This window comes from Diceros bicornis, chromosome 2 (assembly GCF_020826845.1).
Source record: "Diceros bicornis minor isolate mBicDic1 chromosome 2, mDicBic1.mat.cur, whole genome shotgun sequence".
In the NCBI taxonomy this organism is placed as follows: Eukaryota; Metazoa; Chordata; class Mammalia; order Perissodactyla; family Rhinocerotidae; genus Diceros; species Diceros bicornis.
Window position 1 is genome coordinate 54,183,800 of NC_080741.1, and position 16,564 is coordinate 54,200,363.

A 16,564-nucleotide genomic window follows, 5' to 3' on the forward strand; every position below is an offset into this window, starting at 1 on the left:
TGGACGAGAACTTGAAGAGCAGAGTCCCTCCCCACCCTTCTGCCACCTGAAGTGGCTCCCCCCTGTGCTAGCCATGGGAAGCCACATGCCTAGCCCGTCAGGGGCTGGGAAGACGCCAGGTCAACGTTCTGGGCAGTGGTAGGAGGCATGAGTGGCTGCTTTGGAGTCCACCCACCTGGTACCCCACACAGTGGCACTAGGCACCCTAGAGCACTTTCTGTATCAGGAAGGCCCGATGCTCAGTCAACCTCGGGAATTAATTGCCGTTGTCAACCAAGGTGTCACTTTTACTGTATACTTTCCCGGCAGATGTGCTCTTACTCCTCCTGGGGCCATCTGTGCCTCAGGTGAAAGTGGAAATTGAAATTCAGCAGTGGATTTGTCTAAGATGTTTGTGATTTGTTTCAAATCTAGAATAGTTGATAGTAAAGACTGAGAACATATTTTAAGGGTGCATGTCCATTAAGAGGCCTGGGAAACCAAGTTAGCCCTCCCTTGTGGATGATAGCTGAGTGCGCCCCCCTCGATCAGAGTGTCTAAGATGCTGTGCAGTCACTCCTTCATTCACCCAGGCCGGGTGCTGGATGCCAGGAGGACTCTTGAGATGGAGAAGACGTGGTTTGCTCCTTCTGCAGAAGGGCAGGCCTGCGTGCAAGGAAATGCAGCACAAGGAGACAGAGATCAGGTTGCAGAGGAGGCAGGCAGTGTGGTGGGGGGCTGAGAGGAGGAAGGGCTGGCTGCAGGGTTCTGGGAGAGGGCTGTGGGGGCATTGGCCTTGGGCCTTGAAGGATAGATAGATCTGAGATGTCACAGCTCTGTGTCAAGAGAAACATTCTGAGCCCAGGCAATGGTGTGAGGGGGCCATGGAGATGGGCAAACGCAAGGCTCGGAGGAAGCGGCAGGTCATTCCTTTGGCTAGAGCATAGAGGGTATGCAGGTCAGGGAGAGACGAAGCAGGGATTGTGGGTGAGGCCAACTTGTGCCGCCTCTGTAGGCAAGGCGGTGTGGAAGCTGAGGCTGGGGCCACGGTGGAGGGGATTCCTAACTGAGATGGCCTGTAGGTTTCTTCTAGCTGGGACCGTGTGAGTGAGGGTTTGCCGTTACCACAGGTGCATACAATTGACTCAGCCCTGTGTGCTAACGGGGAAGCCAGCAGAGTGCAGCCTGTGTCCACCCCTCCTCCTCCCCCTCCCCGCTTTTTCCCAGGCCCACACCCACTGCTGCCTCAAGGAAGAGGCCAGGGTTCACCTGAGGATCAGGAAACTGCAGGAGGGTTTCTGGAGCTGACTGCATTTGTTGACTGTGAGATCAGAGTTTATAAGTGGTCGTTCATTTGCATTGCACACTCGGTGATGTCCTTTAGGTGATTAGGTGTAAGAAGAGCGTCTAGGGGTCTGCAGCACAGCTCTGCCCTGGGTGTTTGAGCCAGCCTGAATCCCATGGCCTTCGCGGAGCTTCTGCACCTGCGATGTGGCCAGAGCAAGGCCTTCACTTGCAGCTTGGGGGATGCTCACCCTGCTCTTTCCTCTTCATTCCCGAGCTGCAGCTTTGAGGCTGACCTGTGGAGGTCTGCCCGACATCTGCCCGCCTCTCCTGAGCCCAGCATGTGACGTGCTGTGTGTCAGTCAGCAAAAGTCTTGTCCCTTCCTCTGAACAGAGCGCCTCTCTTGACTAGCTCAGATGTGTCTTATAGGCGGCTGAGTGTGGGTCTCTTGCAGGCCTATGTCTTTCATCTCTTTACTGCTCCCTCTGCAAATGGACAGGGATCCATGTCAGTGTTGCCAACATCAGCTGTGGTGGAGTTGTGTTTGTGGCCTGTGATTTGAGGAGTAGGGATTTTCGTTTCCTGTGTCCTGCCACTGTCTGTAAGAACCTGACCACAGGATGACTAAACCAGTGTCGTGGCCTTTGGAGACCTGGCCGGGAGGGAAGACAGAGAAGCAGTGCCTTAGTGAAAGACGGAGTGGAGAAGCTGGCACCGTCATCAAGGGCCAGCAGTCTGCTCTGGGAGCCTGGAAGGGTGCAGCGGTGCGGGCTGGTGGGTTGCAAGGAAAGAAGGCTCCCTGGAAGAGGCAGCATTCCCGCTGAGCTCCTTTGGCTGCAAAAGGTGGAGTGGGGGGTGCTTTTCAGGCTGAGGAAATGGCATCAACCAGGTGCAGAAGGTTACAAATGTTCAAAGCCCTTAAGAGCATTACTTAGTACTATAATCAAGGAAAGAAATAAGGCCCCTTTAAAAGTTGTAGATCCTCAGAATTCACTTTGTAAGTGACCCCATAGAGCTGCACCGTGTCTCGGGGATGTCAGCACTGTGGTTTCTGCTGCGTGCAGTGGTGTGCGACTCATCGTGCGTAACCGGCTTGATGTTTGATCCAGAATAGCACGTACTTCTGTGCTGCACCCTTGTTCTTTATCTAGCTGGGGTTTCCTGTGGATCGAGGCTCACAGTAGTTCCCGAGTCATCAGATTCCCACAGCCTTGATGATTAAGGTTTGAAATAAAGACATACGTCCCAGGCTGTGGGACCATGTTCAGATTTAGTTGACTTAAGGAGAGAGCTCCAAGTCTTCTCCCAACAAGGAAGTGAGCCTGCCTGAATATATTCCTCGGCAGCCCAGACCTTCTGGAGAAGCAGTGCTGCTGGGGTTCCCCTGGGGCCTCCCGTGGCTGCTAACCATTTTCTTCTCATCACAGCTAGAAACCACAGGGGGAGAGAGTTTCAGAGGCGCCCCCATGGTCCTCCTCACCAACAAACAGTAGTGGATTTACCACCTGCACATGCCAGGTCTGGTCGCTGTCATCTGTTAGCAGTCAGTGAAGTGTGGGCATTGTTGGTGCCAGCGTCCTCCCTGGGTGTGTTAATCCAAAAATCCATGCCCACACCTTACACCCCCGCCCTGCTCCTGCATTCTCTGGGGAAGGGGATAGGGCATCTTTATCCATACTGCTTTAGGAGGCTAACTCCACTGTTTGCCCTTTTCAGCTGGGGCCGGGATGGCATTGGGACAGGTTCCTCCCAGACATTGAGGAATTAAGTGATGGTGTGAGAAGAAGCCCTTCCTGATGGCTGAGCCTCAGCCTAGATGAGCTAAGGAGAGGATAGGAGGCCATTAACAGCAGCAGATGTCACGAGCCTGTGGGAGGAGGGGCTGGGCTGGATGATGTTTTGGAGGACTTGAGTGTTAGGCACATTACCCAACATCTCCAAGCCCTCGTTTCTTGGTCCACAGGAAGGGGGTAAAGATATTTGCCCATAGGGGTGTCAGAGGATTAAATGTTCTGTATCTGGTAGGAGTCATCATAGCTGTAGGAGTACTTGCTGCTGCTGTTGTCATCAGACTCCAGTAAAACTCGACCTAAACAGAATAATTTTTCACAGATACTACTAGACCTCTACCCAACCTCAGGATGAGGACCCCTTTTAGGACCACGTCCCCATACTTTCCTATTTAGAAACTATAAGGGTCTCAAGTATTGATGGAAAACAAACCTGTTGACTTGATCACTGTCAAGATGTGGTAACACAGCTTTCTGGCTCCTGAAGCCCATTTCTAGTGTGTCGGTGCTTGCTGTCAGAGAACAGATGTCAAATTAAGTGCTTGGAGATGTGCTCACATTATCTTTTCTCTCTCATCTACTAAATGTCGCTGTCTGCATCTGTGCTACCCAACTCTGGCTGTACATGACAATCACCTGGGGAGCATAAATGCATCCTGATGCCATACCCCACCCCCACGCTTATTAGCTGGTCTGGGGTGGAACCAGGCAGTGGCTTCATTTACAGCTCCCTGGAGGCTCCAGTGTGAAGCCAGGGTTGGGAGCTCCTGGATGCTATCACACTGTTGCAGGCTTTCACTTGAAAGAAGACAAAAGGAGAGGCAGTCAGGCCCCTCGCTGGGCTGTCTGGTGGCTGCGGTGTCTGGGAGCTCCAGCTTTGTGCGTTCATGGACTGACATGTCAGCTCCCTAATTTTGTTGTTAGAAATCTGGTGTTACACAATTAATTGAGTGGACAAAATTCCCTGGGAAGTTAGTTCCCGAGCGTTTGGGAAATTTTCAAGGATAATTTATTTAACTTTTTGCTGAGCTTCAAGTTTCTTAAGAAACTCTGCCAAATCTCAAAGTGATTTTTCAGACGTACGCAGCTGCTTCTGAGTTAACAATGGAGTTTTTCTAGGCCCATTAAAATCTGGAAGCCTAAAATTCTATTTTAAACCCTTCTCATTGTCAGTGATTAGTCTTTAAAAAAATAGCATTAGAAATAATGAAATCATTTTAAAGGAAGCTCATTCTAAAATTCTGGCCAGAAAAGCAGAGCAGTTTCACTGTAGGAACTATTAATGGTCTGTAATCCCTGTAAGGGGGGATATTTGCTACCCAGACAAAGGGATGGCAATACTGGAAACTCCAACTCAGACCACAAGGAGAGCCTCTCTGTTTCCCCTTTGTCAGTGGTCCTAGAGGCTGTGAGCACTGCCCCTGGTTGCCTCCCACTGGGACTCTGCCCCCCAGGTCTCGTGTACAAAGTTGCCATAGCCACCGCCTCCCTTCCTTGCGTGCCACTCGGATGCCTGTTACTGTGATGTTTGATTTGGGGTTGGGCAGAAAACCAAGGATGGCATAGCTGTTGGCAATCACATGGCAATTTGCTGGGCCTGTTTAAAAAGCTTGTGTCTGTAAAATTTGATTTATAAAACTGCTTTCGTCGCTGTTAAACGACCTCAGGGCACAAGTTCAAAATGGAAAACATTCAATTAAAAGCTGTAAAGCAAACAGCAACAGTTAGGGCTGCAGATGGTAAAGATGCGTCCAGGTGAACTGCCCTCTCTGGAGAGGCTGCTGAGAGTACCATAATTGGGGAGGGCCCAGCGCTGGGGTCGGCGACAGGACACGACTCCGCTGGGATGGTACTGGGAGCAGTGGTCTGCCCTGAGTAGGCCTCATAGGAGCTGGTGGGAGACGGACTTGGGAATGGTCACCCCACAATGGAGACGAGGAAGAGCAGGCACTCCAACCAGGTTTGTGGAGTCCCAAGCTAGGGTTGTGTTTGTTTTGAATATATTTTAATTATAGAAGTAATATATGAATATTACAAAGAATTCATATACTATCAAAGTATATAAAGTAGGAAGTAACATGCTCTTGTCCCTCTACTTAGAGGGAACCAGATTTGGCAGTTTGGGGCCTGTTCTTTCTGACCTCACCTATGTACCTAAAAATGCATGATTTTTCTCAGACAGCATGCTCAGAGGTCCCCACCATAAGGTCACCTGGCACAGATGGTTCTGCAATGTGCCTTTTTCGCTGAACCGTGTGCCATAGACATCTATCCATGTTTTTAAAACATTTTGGCTATTTTCAATAAATTGCTATTGTAAAAGCTGCCACAGTGGACTACGTGCTCTGTAGCACGTGGACCTCTGCTATGTAGCAGTTGTCAGAGTTGCATTCTGACGCTGGTTGTTGTGATTATCTGATTAATGTCTTCCTCTACCACCAGACTGTGAGCTCCATGGGGGCAGGAATGGGGTCTGTTTCTGCTCTCCATTGTGTGACTGGCACCTAGCATGGTCTTTGTCATGCATGTGAACTCCCAATGATTATTTGTTGAATGAAAAAACACAAAATAATATCATCTCACATTTATCAAGTGCTTCCTATGTGTCAGACACTGTTCTGAGGGCTGTGGGTGCATTAGTCCTTTATTCCTCACACAGCTCTGAGAGACAAGCACTTGACAGATGAGGAAACTAAAGCACAGAGAGGTTATTTGCTTCCCAAGGCCGCATGACTGTTAAGTGGCAAAGCTGGGATTTGAACCCAGGTTCTGCCACAGTCTGCACATTAGGTACCGTTAATCCCCACAGATGTATGCACGCTCATGCTCACGTTCTTGTGGGAGAGGAAAGAGTATTGCTGGGTCAAAGAGGAGGCTCTTTTTAGAAATGGGAGTGTTATGCCAAGTGAGGGCAGTTTACATTCCACCAGTCGTGTGTAAGTGCCCGCTTCTCCCACGCCCTAGCCGGCTCGGTGTTCCTCCTGCCGCCCCACCTGCCTCTGCACTTGCCTTCCCGGGCCGTGTGGCCTCCACTCCAAAGATTAGCCAGCCCGGAGTGACCATTGTGTCACAGAGCTGGAAGGGGTTGGAGACCCTGGAATCACTTTTATTGTGAGCTAGTGGCCATCTGGGAGTCGTGGTAGTAATGGTTGACCACGCCTTGCTAATGCTTATATTACCATGTTTACTATTTACCTCTTAAACAGCCCTGTGAAGTGTAGGTCTGACTGTTACCACCATCTAACAAGTGAGGAAACTAAGGCTTAGCAAAACCAGATAACCTGTCCACTGTCATCCAGCAAGGAAGTGGCAGGACTGGGGTTAGACCTGGTCTGTTGAGTCCAGAGCCCACCTTTTTAACTCCCACATGTCCTGCCTCAGATAACGACAGTGGTTGGACTGTCACAGCCAGTTAGCGCCCAGAACTCCTGACTCCCGCGAAAGTGCCCTCTCCCTAACGCCCTTCTAAGAGGGGAGGCCAAACCCTGGACACCTTTGTCTAGAGCGAGTTAGTTGGTTGTTTACTTAGGACAGGTTCTTAAAGGCAGGCATATGTGCACTTCCATTCTACTGGTCAGATCCTGAGCTGTAGATCTCTACATGGGAGGAGGACAGTTTGGGGTTTTGGTATCAGAGGCCACGGACGGGCTGCCTCTTGGTCCTCGGGCCCTGTCTGCACTGCTCTTGCTGCCCTCTACTGAAGCATAATGAAATTGCCTGTGTTCAACCTGAAGGGGTCACAGTGGCCGACTTGCTAAAGGAAGATAAGAAGAAAAGGAAGTTTTGCTGCTTTCGGCAACGCAGGGCTAAAGATCACGGTAAATTGCTGGGATTGCATTTGCTCTTCCGGAGACTCTTCTCCAAGACCTCTGACGCCTCCTCCTTCCACATAGGCGTGGCGTGAAGTGCATGTCCTGTGTGGTGTGTTTGCAAGATGCCTGTGTTTTAATTGCTTGATTTCTTTGAAACTTGGTCTTGTTTTCTTCTTGTCTTTCTGTAGAATGTGTGACTTTGCAAGGACAGCATTACAATTTCTTTTTGTTTGAACTGTACCTTTTAAAGAAGCAGCTGAACCAACCTAGAAAATTTATTTAATTCAGCATGAATATTCTTAGACTGGAAGACAGACTTTTTAAACACTTTTCCCCAAATGATGCTTTTCATCTAAACTGTTTAGAAATTCCAACGATGTTATTTGACTGGTTTTTTTTTTTCCTGGTTACATTTTTCAAATGGCCTCTTGGTCTTCCACTCTGGCTGGTTTGCCCAGGGCCAAGCTAAAGCCAGTAGTGCCAGTTTCAAGAATGAAGTTAAAAATATACTTCTAGGATACAAACACTTTTGTTAAAAATATACTTCTAGGATACAAACACTTTTGGGTACTTGCCTTTGCCAGTGGGAATGAGGAAGGGCTCATGTGGGAAACAGTTAAGTTTCAAGCTATGCCCTAAAATCCTGCTGAACATAACCCCTCATAGGAAACCCTGGGGTTAGCGTCAGGACCATCCCCATGCAGGGCGGTTATGCAAACAGCTGGCGTCCTGCCCTGCCTGCCCAAGTCACCACTGCAGCACGAAACTTTGCTGTGCACACGGGCACAGTCCACCTAGTTACTGCCACCAAGGTTGGCTGTAGTCAGGCAACTCTGGAGGAAGAATCTATTTAAGAGGATTCAGATTGCAGGGATGTGAAGCCAGCTGCTAAGAGAGCAGAGGAGACACACTGCGCTGTTTTCTCGGGAGTGGCCTCTGCCATCCATGGGAATGCTGAGCTCAGAGGTTATGGGAATTGGACTTGAACAAGCGGCAGATGGTCTGACGGAAGGTGGTAGAGTCCTACTTTCATCAGGAGGCCTGAAAGTGGAAGGGAATGGAGAGAGCATCAGATAAAGCCCCTCGTCATTCCTAAATCACATTGTGGCCCCGAGAGGAGATGGAACCTGCAAGAGGGTGGGCAGAGAGTGAGGGGCAGAAACAGAGCTGTTTAGTTCAGCTTTAGTGTGTGCAGAGGGTTTGTGAAGAAGAGCAGGGCTCCATGCAGCTCCTGGAGGCCTCTGTAGGAAAAATGGGCTTCCACTAAGCAGGAAATAGTGTCATGGACGTAAGAAAAGACGTTTTCAAAGACTGACCTAGGACTCTGGCTCTGGGTAGGTTATTACAAGAAGAGTGGTCTGTCCCCAGAAGAGAAGAGACCTCTCCTTGGGCATGTAGGTAGGTGCCCACCCTCCTGAGTGGCAGCATGGGCCTTGTGATTTTTCAAGGATTCTTGAGGCTTCCCTGTTAGCTTTCTGAGATCTTTAGGGAAAGTAAGAAGCCTTATTTTCAGGAAACTTTCTAGATTTTGGGTGAGGGTGGTCTTTTATTGACTGAGATACCTAGGGACCCTAAAGAAAGGCCCCTGACTTTCCATTGCTGGTAATGCTGGTGGGGCAAGGACTCTTGCGTAGACCCTGTACTTCCCATGTCACTGGTCTTACAGCAGTTGTTATTGTCAGGACATAATTCTTGCTTTAGACACAGAAACCTTGGTCTGGCCTTGACCCACATTCTCCAAGAAGAGTCTGGCTTCTTTACAGCAATGAGAGTCTGTTACCCTGTGACGGCTAAGCTTGTCACCACTAGCGAGCACAGGCAAATTCTTTCAGGGGATGTCGTGGCTCTGCTCGTGCTTGTCATGAAAATAAGGTAAAAACACAAGATCTTGGCTTCAGATCCCCTGTCCCTGAGGAAGACACCCATGACTGCCACTGCTCAGTTGTCCAACCTCACCACCACCCCCTGCTTCCTTTGAAAGGAAAGAGTGAGAAGCTTTAGGCTGCTGGGGCATGGAGGGAAATGCTAAAAGAAATCCCGAGAGTGCCTGAAAGGCTATCAGATGGAGAACAGAGGAGTGAGGCTCCCAGAGGCCCAGGACCACTGTGAAGGAGGCTGTTGGTGTGCCAGGCTCCACAAGGAGGCTGGGGAGCTCTGGGCTCAGTTTGGCCTGGTCTTCTCTGGCTGGCTGAGGTCTCCTGGGAGCTGTTCCTTCCTGTGCTGTTCTGTTTTCCAAGGGGCTCTGCCTGGAGGTGACTTGGAGTTAGTTCTCCTGGATAGGCTGCTGGACTCCTGGCAGCCCTCCTGAGGGATGATGGTCAGTGGCTTCACAATTCTGCTCATTCCCTGCTCTCCCTGCCAAGCTGTGAGAACGCAAGGGAAACCCCCTTGGTGCTGGTAGTAGAACCAGCTAGCCTCTGGGTGTTTCCTCTTCACAGCAGTTCTAGCAGGGCAGAGGTAATGGGTCTTAGAGATAATACTACCCAAGAGCTCATTTTATAGATGAGGTAACTAAACCCCGAGAGGAAAAGGGACTAGACCCAACATCACCGACGACGAAGACCAAGCTTCTCTGACATCTCTTCTCCAGTCTTTGACCTCCGTAGCCTCTGTCACTGAAGGAAGTTGGTCTGAGATTTTGACGTGCCTGTTAATGGTAAACGTAATTTAGGGGCTGCCCACTTGGACCCACACACAGACTCATTCACCATGTGTGTACATGTGTGTATGTGTGTTGATTTCCCTCTGAATTCAAAAGCCAGGCAGATTTGGTTGAGAAGTATGTTGTCCTTAAGAGTGCTAGTAGTTAAAGGAATCTTTGCACATTGGTGAAAATGCTAGTAGTTGTGCTGGCCTGAGCAACAGTGTATTTCCCTGGATTATTTTGTGTGGCATTGCCCATGATGACATCCGGACCCATTACAAGATTTTAAGGAGAAACCATGTGACCTACTGTCTACAGAGAGTGCTCTGAATAGGGGCGCAGCCCAGCTACCTGGGGACGCCTTGACAGCTCTCGTCTGCAGTCCAGAGTATGTCATATCCTCACCGACAGCAGCACTCAGGCTTCCCAGTGCACCCACACTTGAAGCCTGAGGGTCTACTCTGGAGCTCTCCCCAGAGATCCCAGTACCTGGAATAGATTGCAGAGCGCAGACCCTGAGCTTCCCCAGATTTTCAGCAGGCAAAATGCAGTGCAAGTCAGCATCCCATTACAGGTGACAGGCTTGTCCTAATGCCTGGTTTCACCCACACTCACTGAAAATAGTTTTTAAATTTATATTTAAAAAAACCCAACTTCCCCAGCAAAGCTCTAAAATTCCCTGGAAGTGTCAGGGAAAAGGACTTATAGCTTCTCTGCATGCAAATGGCCCCTGGCTTGCTTCTGCAGGGGGGACAGGTGCCTGTAGGTGACATGGTGGGTTCTGAGGGGGTCTCTCTGCTTGTGTCTCTAATGAGGCCCAGCCACTTGTCAGCAATTAATATTGGATCTGTACTGAAGGGGCAGAGCCGTCACCCTGAACGGGGCAGCCATGATGCTATGGTAGCCAGTTAGGAAGAAGGGCATGTACTCCAGTAACTTGCCCAAAGGTTTACTTATTTGGATTTTTATGAAGTCTCAATAGTCACCATAGCAGCTTGACTTTTGTTCTATCTCCATTTACTGGGCTGAACTTCTGGAGGTGATCTGGCTATATGCCAGGTTTCTAGAGGTTGATAAAGGCCATCAGGACAGCAAACCAAGGCTGATGGATAATAGGCTTGTTTGGCTTTTGGACCTTTTTGATTTACAGAATTTTAAGGATATACCAATATATGTATCATAGACCAATACCAAAACGTGTACCAGTATATTTAAGTATATACCAAAACCACCGGGGTGGTGTGGCATGGTGGGAAGAATGCTGAAGCAGGAGAGCTTGCTCACGTCTGAGCTGTGTGTCCCGAGGCAGGTTGGTCAGTCCTGTCATCTGTGAAATCACAGAGTTTGTTCATGCAGTGAACTTAGAACCTTCTAGTTCTAACTGTCTGTCATTCTCCTGTCTGACTTTTTAAAACATAGATGAGATCCTACTGGGGCCAAGTGATGTGAAACTCATATCAATTTATTAACATTAAAAACATGAATGCCTCATGCAAGCGAAGGGTGAAATGCTTTAATGGACAAACAAGGTCCTTGGTTATGCCCACTGTGCCTGATATTTTATGTTCTTTTGGAAAAGGAAATGGTATCCTGTGGCTGGGAGTGAGAGGCTAGGGTGGATGGAAAGGCTGTTAGGGCCCCCATCGGAGCCTGGTTCTTCTGCTCAGATTTAGGGGCTGGATCAAGATCCATTTCCGGGACCAAATGAGGTCACCACATTCAAGCATAGTCACATCCTCTTCCACCTCCTTCCCCCTCCACTCCTCCTCCTCAGCCCTGGGACGTCATTCTGGAATAGGTTGATTTATTATGGGCCCCTGGCTCTATACGTGTCAAATAATTCTGACAGAAAAGCTGCTATCCCCATAACAGGCTAAGTTAGACAATAACAACTCAGTTTGAGGCAGAAAAGATACAAACTGAGAGTGGTGGCCAAAGCTGATTTGGGAGTATGGAGGATTGTTCACACTTGATGCCTCTGTGCCATAATAGAAGTGGTCAGGGTGAAGGGACACTGGATTCGGGCCATATAGGGAGTGTTGCTTTGCCTCCAGGGAGCTCCAGGAGAGCTTTCCTGAGGTGACCAAGTTACTGTTTTGAGCCCCACTGATTACCCAATGCTGTGGACCCACTCTGGATTGACCCACTATGTGTCTTATCTCATTTAGTTTTGCCAACATCCCGGTAAGTAAGTATCCCCATTTTACAGGTGAGAAATGAAGTCTTAGAGAAGTTTGGTCACAAACGTGGGGTTAAATTTAGATCTGACCAACCTGAGAGCCTGCTCTTAGCTACTGTCCCACCTCAACTGAAGGACAGAGTCTGTTGGGAGAGCAGGAGGAGTCCTCCTGCCTATCAGTGCAGCTCTGACACTGTGCCAACAGTTAGCCTCTCTGAGTTTCTGTTTGGGGAGTTTGGGTGTATTTCTTACCTCTCCTCCCACTTAGTCTAGGAGTAGGCAGTACATTTCATACACTAGTAGTTGGCACAGAGCCAGAAATGCAAAACCATGTCCCTCTTTCCCATAGGTAGTTTGTAATTTATCTGTTTTGATCAGATCATTTGAAAAACGAAGCTAGGAATGAATGCAGCAGCTATTGATATTATCGTGGGACATGGCCCCAGAGAGTGAAAAGCCACGAAGATTTAGCCTGTTCATCAGAAGTTTGCTCTTTGGGGAATAATAACTGAAGTTACAATATGATTCATATTAGAACCATGAAGTATTAAACTGTTAGAGATGGAAGTCACCCTCAAGAATGTGGAGTTAGCACCACCACTTTACCCTTTACCAGAGCCCAGGGCAGAGTCAAGACCCAACAGGCCCGAGGACCCCCCGTGTCATGCTGCTCTTGACTTCTGTCCCTTCAATAGTGGCAATACCCACCAAGAAAAATGTTCCTCAGAGATGACTCAGGGTTATATTTGTAAGGGTCTCCCACTGTGATTCTTTGTCCTGTTCCTGAAGAGAAGGGTGACCCCATGGGAGGAACCCATAACAACGAACTTCGTTAAATTTTACAGTTTTTTAGTCTTTCTGCTCGATTCAGGGCATGGAACAGTCATGGAAAAGAGAATTGCATGAGCAGCTTCCTCTGTGTGTGTGTGTATCTGTCTGTCTATATGTATGGAGTTTTTGTTAAAGGTTTTTCCATGATTGGATTGTGGGGTTTTTTTGGTTGGTTGGTTTTTGTCTGTTTTTTTGCGTGGAATAGTGAAAAGTGAATCAAAGTTTGTAGTTGGTTTCTTTTGAGTTAACTAAGGAAGAAAAAGGTCATTCTATGAGAATACCATAGGGTGGTATGGATCTGTAATTCTGCTCATTTTGCCTTCGCTTTTGAAACCTTTGCCTAAATGTTCCTGGATATGACTGTTGAGACTCCCACCGAAGCAGGCTCCATTCCTTGGGTGCTCTCAGAAGGAAAAGGATCTTCTCTGGTGCCTCAGAAAGATTTTCCTTAGAGCTCTGGACCCTTTGAGTCAGGTCCGCCTTCATCCTTGTCATTCACGTCATGTCTCTGGCCTGAGCAAGGTCAGCAGACATGCAGCTGTGCAGACAGAGCCGTTGATCCAGCTCCTTGTCCTCTGTGCCTGCGCTGGCCTCAGAGTCTTCACCACAGTGCTCCAGGCACCACTACCAGTGTTTGCAGATGAAACTGAGGCATCCTTGTTAGGGGGAGCCATGTGGGCAGAGCCACGGGGGAAAGCCTTCCTGTTGACACCATAAGGTCTATAAACAGTTGCTGCAGTTCACGTTATGCATCAGGGAGAAGCAGCACGTGTGTTCAGGTGATTCTCCCATGTTTCCATCTTTGCTGACCTCTCCTAACCCCAGAGCAGAATTAGTCATTCCTCACTACAGCGTTTCCGGAACTCCTTGCACAGACCCCTGAGGTAGCTCTTTTCACAGTTAATTGAAATCCGTTGAGGGGTTGCCTCTCCCACTGGTCCTCCAGGGCAGGTGCAGGGCCATGTCCCTCTTTGTGCCCCACACCTCCTTCACCACCTGGTCTCCAGCACATGCTCATGATGTTTATAGGGCTGAATCAAGTGGATGAAAAAAAACGCCCATGTGCCAGCTGGTGGCTCTGGTGGGTCCCTGGGCCTCCCGACACTAGGGGGTGCATTTCCACATTTCCTCCACTTCTTCTGCTCAGGATTCTGCTAGGGAGGAGTGAGACATGCCCGGAGACCCTGGTGGCACTGGGACCACAGTCAGCTTTGCCCTGTGGTCACTGGTTGGGAGAAAACCTTCTTCCACCCGTGAGACTATACTTTCGTGGTGCTCTAGTGCCCGCTTCTTCGGTAAACCCCCTCTGTGTGTGGGCTTCACAAGCTCAGCGGAACTTAGACATCAGATAAATTAACTAAAAATGAGTAGAGCTCTAAAAACTTTTAAAAAGATTTTGCATTTGGTAACTTCATGCCCTCCTCCATCTGTAATACCTCCTCTCCTTCGGTATATTTAAAATAAGAAGTTTATGAAGTATTCTATCTATTCACAGATTTTCTAACATATACCTGTAGGTCAAGCAAAGACGTAGCTATAGCTGAGATGTTTTGGTGGCCTCAGTGCAAACCTGGAAATCAGGAGGATAGGCTGGTGCTAGGCACAGTGACAGGGTTCAGTTTGGTCCCTAGGCTTCTTTTCTTGGGAGGTGTCTGGATAGACAGAATTTCCTCCTGATGGGGGTTTCTGTGGGCTTTCTCAGCAGATCACGGAAGCAAAGGCTCCCTTGCAGTGGAGGTGCCTGATTTCTTGGCACTTTCTTTTGCCAGTCAAGCCCCTGAGGACCCCTCGTTGCCCTCCTCACCCTTCTGCCGGGTTCCCAGAGGGTCTCCCTGGTGCTGGAGATCTCTGTCTGTCTCATTCCCAGGTGCACAGTGCTTCCACTGCGCCAACTAAAGTGTTTTCTCCTCCCCACAGCCAGCATGCCCACCAGCGAAACCGAGTCTGTGAACACAGAGAACGTGAGTGGAGAAGGCGAGAGCCAAGGCTGCTGTGGAAGTCTCTGGTGAGTGTGGAGGCCACTTGCCCTTTCAGCTCCTCCCATCTTCTTAGAGAAGCAAATATGAGGAAGACACCCCAGATTTCAGTGGAGCCCTGGGACCATAGCCTCAGGTGCAAGAGGAGTGGGTGGGCTCACCCTGGACCCCTTGCTCTTCCTCCTATCCCTGGCCCCCGAGACCCCCTGCATTTCACATGCCTCTTCCTCCAGAGCAGCCCACCTGCTCCAGGGCGTGCCAGGTAACCGGCCTTCCACTGTGTCTGCTAGGTGCTGGTGGAGAAGAAGAGGCGCGGCCAAGGCTGGGCCTTCTGGGTGTCGGCGGTGGGGGTAAAAGCCCGGCTTCTCCTCCAAGGCTGACGCTGGCAGCAGTGCTTTGAAGAAGAGCTTGTATTGCAGAGTCGCTGACTAGCATATGCTGCCTATTTAAGCTTTCCTTCCCTCACGGGCTCTCCCAACCTCATGCATAGTGGCTGGATATGAGGCTCCACCCTCCTCTGCTCACAGCACTTTTTCCTTGGAGCCCTGCACCACCCTCCCTTAACGATGGAGGATGCCCGCACATTAATACCCCTTGGCTTTTTTCTAGATGAGTTGGGCTATGGTAGCGTGAGGACAGGCTGTATGGAATGTGCAGAGTACACTTTGCTTCCTCTGGTGTCCTTTAGGTCTTATGTCTGTAAAGGACAGGTGTGGTTTTTAAGAGAATTCGGTCTTCTTGGCAGAGGTTCATAACAATGATGTGTTCTGGACCAAATCCTCAACAGTTTACAAAGTGAATTTGCCTCCTTTCTCTTGCTCTGCCCTCCTACAATATCATGAAGTAGGCAGGGAATGGGTTTGTCTTCCCCATTTTATAGATGAGAACACTGAGGCTCAAAAAGGTGTGCTGCTTGCCCAAACTCCTGCAGTTAGTGAATAGCAGAGCTAGGACTCCTAGTCTAGTGCTCCTTTTGCTATAGTAGCAGCACATACTGCTGTTGAGATGAGTGACTGAGTCACGGGCAGGAGAAGGCCTGCTGGCTTCAGTTTGGGGACTGTGGGGGCGGGGGTAGGGGGAGAACCCTGGCATCACTGCCTGTGCTGGGGCTGCTCAGGGATTCCGGCTAAGAGTCTTCTCTTGCCTGGGCCCTGGAGGGTGCTCAGCCTGGCCCGCCTGGCACTGGCAACACTTTGCCTCCTGCTCCGCTCTTAACCAGCTGGCCCACCGTGGGGACTGGGGTGCTGAGTCTGGGCTTCTGTGCATGGCTTTTACAATATCTCTGCTGAAATGATGGGGGAGTGTATGCTCAAGCCTTCCTAACAGGAATCATATTTTTTTTGTCTTTCTTTCAGTCAAGCCATCTCAAAATCCAAGCTCAGGTCAGTATCTTCTTTCTATTTTTCCTTAAGCCCATGTGTTGGGTTTTTATGTTCTAACTTCTGAATTTCTTCATGGAGTTGCTCTAGACCTGATTTTTGCTCTCTGGGCTGTAATGTTCACATAGAAGATCAATCCCCCCAGGAAACATTAAGCACCTGCCTGGAGAGCAGTGTAGGAGGTGCCGAAGATCTCCCCCCAAAACAAGCAAACCAAGACACAACAATGAACAGTGTTTTGCCTACTAATCAACCCTTCATATTGCCTCCCAGAGTCATTTCTCTAAGAGAGACACTTTCTGCTTAAAATTAAGCTTTCCGTAGAAGAGGGTTCAAGAGGTTTTCTGAGGTGTCATGTTCTATTTCTTGCTCTGGATGTAAGTTGCATGGTCAGTTGGTAAAAACGCATTGAACCATATACCTGTCATTTGTGTCCTTTTCCATGTATGTTGTTTTTCAGTTAAAAACAACGTTTTACCACTATGTACAAAAATTAACTTGAAACAGACATAGAACTAAATGTAAAACTTAAAACTGTAAAAATTCTGGAAGAAAACGGGAAAATTTTTGTGACCTTGGGTTAGGCAAAAGTTTCTTGGATATGACACCCGAAGCGCTGGACATAACAGAAAAAACTGATAAGTTAGAAGTTATCAAAATTAAAAATCCTGCTCTTTGAAAGAAAATAA

General features: G+C 48.9%; 1 protein-coding gene across 6 annotated transcripts in view; it reads left to right on the top strand.

Annotated features, from left to right (window-relative positions):
* CACNA1D (calcium voltage-gated channel subunit alpha1 D) overlaps nucleotides 1–16,564 on the top strand; it is a 310,124-nt gene that overhangs the window by 203,922 nt on the left and 89,638 nt on the right. For all 6 annotated transcript variants that reach the window (XM_058561224.1, XM_058561213.1, XM_058561234.1 and 3 more), the window contains 2 exons: nucleotides 14,438–14,525; nucleotides 15,852–15,878. In XM_058561224.1, coding sequence (XP_058417207.1) covers nucleotides 14,438–14,525; nucleotides 15,852–15,878 — 115 coding nt within the window. The remainder of the gene's footprint in view (nucleotides 1–14,437; nucleotides 14,526–15,851; nucleotides 15,879–16,564) is intronic.